Source organism: Cololabis saira, chromosome 7, assembly GCF_033807715.1.
Source record: "Cololabis saira isolate AMF1-May2022 chromosome 7, fColSai1.1, whole genome shotgun sequence".
Lineage (NCBI taxonomy): Eukaryota > Metazoa > Chordata > Actinopteri > Beloniformes > Belonidae > Cololabis > Cololabis saira.
Genome location: NC_084593.1, coordinates 41,819,452 through 41,825,451, shown reverse-complemented (window position 1 = coordinate 41,825,451; position 6,000 = coordinate 41,819,452). Strand labels below are relative to the sequence as shown.

The 6,000-nt window shown below is 43.1% G+C and overlaps 1 protein-coding gene across 1 annotated transcript; it reads left to right on the top strand.

Annotated features, from left to right (window-relative positions):
- The first annotated feature begins 412 nt into the window (after positions 1–412).
- Positions 413–2,129, top strand: LOC133447695 (gastrula zinc finger protein XlCGF57.1-like). Its single transcript, XM_061726429.1, has one exon. The coding sequence runs from the start codon at positions 556–558 to the stop codon at positions 1,939–1,941; it is 1,386 nt and encodes a 461-aa protein (XP_061582413.1). The 5' UTR covers positions 413–555; the 3' UTR covers positions 1,942–2,129.
- The last annotated feature ends 3,871 nt before the right edge of the window (positions 2,130–6,000 follow it).

Here is a 6,000-nt window from a genome sequence, read left to right as displayed (position 1 = left end):
ACATTTCTTTTGTTATACACTCTATACCTTAGAACTAGAACTTGTAAGATGTGAGATGACACTGGCAAAAAACCTGATCGTTGGAGGATGCTCATATAAGTGTTCATATGCAGTACTTGTAGTTAGATCGTTATATATGACGCGGAAGAACCCATTTCTAGAACAAAAACTTTATTCTTCAACTGTCTCGATACCAACGCAGTAACACAAGAGTACAGTCACAGTGCCGCCTAATGGCCACACAGAGTAATGCACTTGTTTTCAAATATACTACATAGATGAAGGGGAAGACCGAATGTTCAGGACAAACTTTAAACCTCACACATACAACCAAACAATCAACACTGGGAAGCACTTTTGACTTGTTAAAATCCTATCTTTTTGTCCCTTTTTGTAATTCCAGACCTCCCGCAAGAAAATGTTTGTAAGGTGGAGGAGGACGGGGTTTTCAGTGACCAGGACCTCCATAACCTGGAGAGGAGCTGCAGCCCGGACCAGGAGGAACCAGGGCATCCACAGACTACAGAACTGGAGGAAGACTCCAGCGGTCAGGAGATGAAGCACGAGGACGTAGAGGTGGATGTCTCATTGGTCAATGTTGCTGATGTGAAAGTTGAAAATGGTGAACCAGGACCAAACTGTGACCAGCTGCTGTTGCACACTTCTCCTGAAGCTCAAAACAAAGATGAGGAAGGGACTGAAAGTTTACGCTCAGACTCCAGTAAAACTGCAGATCCGGAGCCAATGAGACGACACGGTGACCACGAAGATGCTGCTGTCCCGTCAGACAGCAACTGTAAATCAAAGCTGACCAGGACCCACACGGGGAAGAAGGCGTTTTCTTGCAGCACTTGCAGGAAAGAGTTCAGTACAAGTCGTATTTTAATGGATCACATGAAGATCCACACTGGCAAAAGGCCGTACCTGTGCAACACCTGCGGAAAATCGTTTAGAAAATCATCAACATTCAAGAAGCATAAAATGATCCACATGGGCGAGAAGCCCTACGTCTGCAAAACATGTGGAAAGAGTTACAAGCAACGTTCCGACCTGGTGATTCACTCGAGGATCCACACTGGTGAAAGGCCGTACCTGTGCAACACCTGCGGAAAAACCTTTACTGAATCATCATCTCTTAAACGGCACATAACCACGCACACGGGCGAGAAGCCCTATATCTGCAAAACATGTGGAAAGAGTTGCAGGCTACGTTCCCACCTGGTGATTCACTCGAGGATCCACACTGGCGAAAGGCCGTACCTGTGCAACACCTGCAACAAAACCTTTACTAATTTATCAAATCTTAAAAGCCACATAACCACGCACACGGGCGAGAAGCCCTACATCTGCAAAACATGTGGAAAAAGTTACAGGCTACGTTCCCACCTGGTGGTTCACTCGAGGATCCACACTGGCGAAAGGCCGTACCTGTGCAACACCTGCGGAAAAACCTTTACTGAATCATCATCTCTTAAACGGCACATAACCACGCACACGGGCGAGAAGCCCTATATCTGCAAAACATGTGGAAAGAGTTGCAGGCTACGTTCCCACCTGGTGATTCACTCGAGGATCCACACTGGCGAAAGGCCGTACCTGTGCAACACCTGCAACAAAACCTTTACTAATTTATCAAATCTTAAAAGCCACATAACCACGCACACGGGCGAGAAGCCCTACATCTGCAAAACATGTGGAAAGAGTTACAGGCTAAGTTCCCACCTGGTGATTCACTCGAGGATCCACACCGGCGAAAAGCCGTACCTGTGCAACACCTGCGGAAAAACCTTTACTGAATCAACATCTCTTAAACGGCACATAACCACGCACACGGGCGAGAAGCGGTATTTGTGCAAGACGTGCAACAAAGGTTTTAGCCGCAGAATTGATTTGCTGAGTCACACGAAAAGTCACCCGGAGGAGAAGTCTGGTGACCCGTGACAAATGAAGCTCATGTTGTCGTCCTCCGGGGGCAGCTGTCCACTCCTGTCTGACCCACAGAAGAAGAACCCGCAGAAGTCCAACCACCACCTGCTGTGGCTGATGAGCCTAATCCCCTCCCCACAAGGGTTGCAGGTTCAACCCGGATTTATGCTTCTCCGTCAACTTGACGCAGAGGGAACGATGTGGTCGTGTACTTTTTTTCTTTTTAAAGTTCTGCATTGAGGTTGTTTTGAATCCCTGTTCCTTCTTAAAATCGTTATTATTTGTTGTTGGTAACTTGCTGTCTCCACGGCGCAAATAAAGAGCTGTTAGTTTGTGCTGAAGTTTCTTTAAATGTTTATTTCGTTCATCTACAAAGCCTCTGTCACACGTCCTTTTTCCCGTCTGTTTCTTCTTCACTCACATTCTCTTTGTAAAGTTAATCTGCAGCTCAATGTTGTTAAACTCTCTCCATCTACTCCGTTTAGAGGTTAGTCCAAGTTTGATATATTTACATGTTCAGTTTTTACAACGTTCCTCTGAAAAACATGAAACTTCAGAGAAACGAGGACAAAAGAAGAAACGCAACCATCAACACGTCAGAAACAGAACAGCCAACCATCTGTCATTATTTTATAAACCTTGATGTCTGCAGCATTAAACAAAAAACCTTGAAGATTTCAGAAGTCAGTGCAGTCAGATACGGTTTGCTTTTATTCCCCCTTTAAAATGTTTTATTGATTTAGAAAACAAGAACATTTGGTTTTCAAATGAATGAGGAAATGAGTGTGATGTGGGAAACGCATCACGATACTTGAGTCACGATCAGAGCTGGGTAGAGGAGCCAAAAATTGTACTCAAGTAAAAGTACTGTTACTTCAGAATAATATGACTCCAGTAGAAGTAAAAAGTAGTCATCCAAATAATTACTTGAGTAAAAGTAAAAAAGTACTTGGTGAAAAAAGTACTGACTAACTGTTGAGTAACATCTGATTTATTTTTTACAACCATTCAAACAAAAGTGCAAAATAATCATCTTCAGGCAAATTAAATCAATAAAATAATAAAATAAATTAAAATAGATAAAAAATGTAAAATAGCTTAAATTTAAATCATCTTAAAGTAAATTCAAGTACTTTAATAAATAATAAAATAACAGAATAAATAAAAAAATAAATTAAGCACAAGTAGCACAAAATTCCAAGCCTTTGTACTTTTCTTTATTAACCATGCAGAACTAGAACCATGAACTCATAAACTGTGTGTCTGCGTGCGTGCGTGCGTGCGTGCGTGCGTGCGTGTTTGAGTCTGTGTTTATGTGACAAAACATGCAAAAACAAACATTTTTCCCAAAGATTTCCCAATTCTTCACAAATCTACTCAAGTAAAAGTAAAAAGTATAGTAATTTTGCGGTATATTGTGATGTTATACAAAGTTTGCTGAAAACTGTAAAAGGGTTTATGCGTTTTAAAACCTGAGCTGCACGTACATCAGATTATCGTGATAATTCATGGGACAAACTAAGTCAAAACAATGCAATTCAAATGATCCATGCTGTGTTATTGTAACTATACAAGCTAAAGTTACAACATATTTGTGTACGTTTTTCACAGTATTTACATAATATGAAATTAACAATATTAATGAATCACATGTATACAATCAAGTTGTACTAGATTTCCAACTCTGACACAGGATTTCTTGTAAAGCTGTAAAGCTTTTTTTTTTTCTCCTTGTCTGCACACATATTAATGATTGATACCATGACGGTAGAAACCAAAAGTATATATATGTGCATTATTATTAATATACAAACCCAGTGAATTTTTTTTTTTTTTTTTGGGGGGGGGGGGGGGGGGGGGGTGACGACATCCACTGCCAATCCAGGAAGCAGGAACACACGGAGACACACGTCAAGCACTGGAAATCTGCAACAAAAAACCACAAACAAAGCACGAAACCGGCACGGAGCCAACCAAAACAATAACAGCAATCGACCTAAATCTTGAGATCTGATCGCAGTCTGAGCTAAGCTATCGCTACCGCTACCTAAACCCAAAAACTAGAGAGCCAGCATGCAGGTGAACAAGCCAGTGTGTATGTCTATGTGTGTGTGTGTGTGTGTGTGTGTGTGTGTGTGTGTGTGTGTGTGTGTGTGTGTGTGTGTGTGTATATGCATGTGACTAAGTGACTATGTGTGTGTGTGTGTGTGTGTGTGCAAGTGTGTAATAAACCAAACAAAGTTCCACCTGAAGTGTATCTATAGTGGGGGAGGGGGGGAGCAACCCCCGCCACCCGCGAGACCAGAGGCCGACACGGAAGCTGATGTTGAGATCCGTGTTGAAGCTGCAGATCTGCAGGTTGGAGAGCAGGAAGAAGAGGGAGGATCATCGGGATCAGATTCCAGGAAGAGGACACACTTTGGTTTTAACCCTTTTATATCACACATCCGTTTAGAAGTAAATGTCTTTTTACCTCAACTCATATTTACTCAGAAATAATCATGAAAAATGTCATTAAGTTTTCATTTTAGATGGATGAATCATTTTATTGTTTATAATTCTGGAATATTACACTCTCCATATGTAGAAAGAGCAGCAGTGCCCCCTGGTGGTGAGTTATAAAAGCTAACATTCAGAGAAGGCAAGCCAGCTTTAGCGTACAGTTCCCAGTGGTGAGTGAGATGCTACAACCAGTTATGAACCTTAGAGCTCAGTGGTAGACCGGAGTCAAAGACTGTAGACAGCTGTCTGACGCACACATGTACACAACATCACCGTAATCAAGAACAGGCAGAAAAGAAGCTGATATCAGAAACTTTTGTGCTCTGAGGGAAAAACATGCCTTGTTTCTGTAATAGAAACCGAGTTTCACCCTTAGTTTAGAGACCAGGGGCCTCATCTATAAAGCTTGCTTGCGCACAAAAAGGGCCTGAAAGATGCGCAAGCCACCTTCTACGCAAAGGTTGGGATCTAAAAAAAACTAACCGAAAAATCTGCGTATCCCTACGGCAACCCTGACCCTCCCGTAGGAACTTACTTAAGACATGGGGAACTGGTAACGCAGGCTGTGAGGTGAAATGAAGCCAGATTCATGTCATACTCTTAATAATGTCATCACATATCAGACTTATAATATAATAGCGCTGATCGTGTCCCTCTGTGTTTGAAGCACAGCGTCAGTCAGGACGCTCAGCTGCTGCTGGAGCTGCAGCCGCGGTGAGTGGGCGTGCCACCCGTCCCTTGAAATACGGAATTGTTACGTAATTGGGAATTAAAATTTATATAAAAACAGTTTATTCCGTATTTCACAATCGCCCCATGCACGTCTGTCACACACGCACACACTAGTTAAGCGTAATTATGCCTAAATAATGGTCCGCGTTAAATCGACGCAGAGCCTACGCCGTATGTTATGCAGCGACGCGCCCTGTACGGTGCGCGTGCCGCGTAACCTACGCCGTATTCTGCGTCGATTAAACGCAGAACCATAAATCAGCCTTGAGCAGCACTGAGGAGAGGAGGGGGAGCGGGACCGTCCCGTCTTCGCACAGTGTCTTGATGATTTGCAATTACAGGCTGAGCCTACCGTTAGTTCTTAAACTATAAAAAAAAAGGGGGGGGGGAGAGAGACAAAAACATGAGTTTGAAAAGTGGGGGGACATGTCCCCCCTGTTCCCAGTGGAAATTGCGCCCTTGCGCCTCATGGCGTTTTATTTTCACTCGCTTTATTTTATACTATTTATTTACTATTTATACTTTTACTGTGACCACCAAATAATGTCGTTTTCCTGTCCTCCACCTCATCCTCAAAATTTCGATCTCAGTCTCCGTGAAATGTAGTGGCACGGTGGCTCGACACGTCTCATCATGCGTCTCATTCATTCTGACGCCAAACAGGCTGCAAGAAGCCAGTGCGCATGCTCAGCAGGCTCATTCATATGCAAATACTACTTTGCATTACCCTTTGCATTACCCTTTCCGTGTACAGGGCGGGGTATGAGCCGAATTCACGTGCGCAACCTTCCAGATGGACTGGGATTTATAAAGCGAACATTGCGTGCAGATGTGCGTGCA

Coding starts and splice junctions, on each gene's coding strand:
- LOC133447695 (XM_061726429.1), top strand. CDS start 556: ATGAAGCACGAGGACGTAGAGGTGGATGTCTCATTGGTCAATGTTGCT.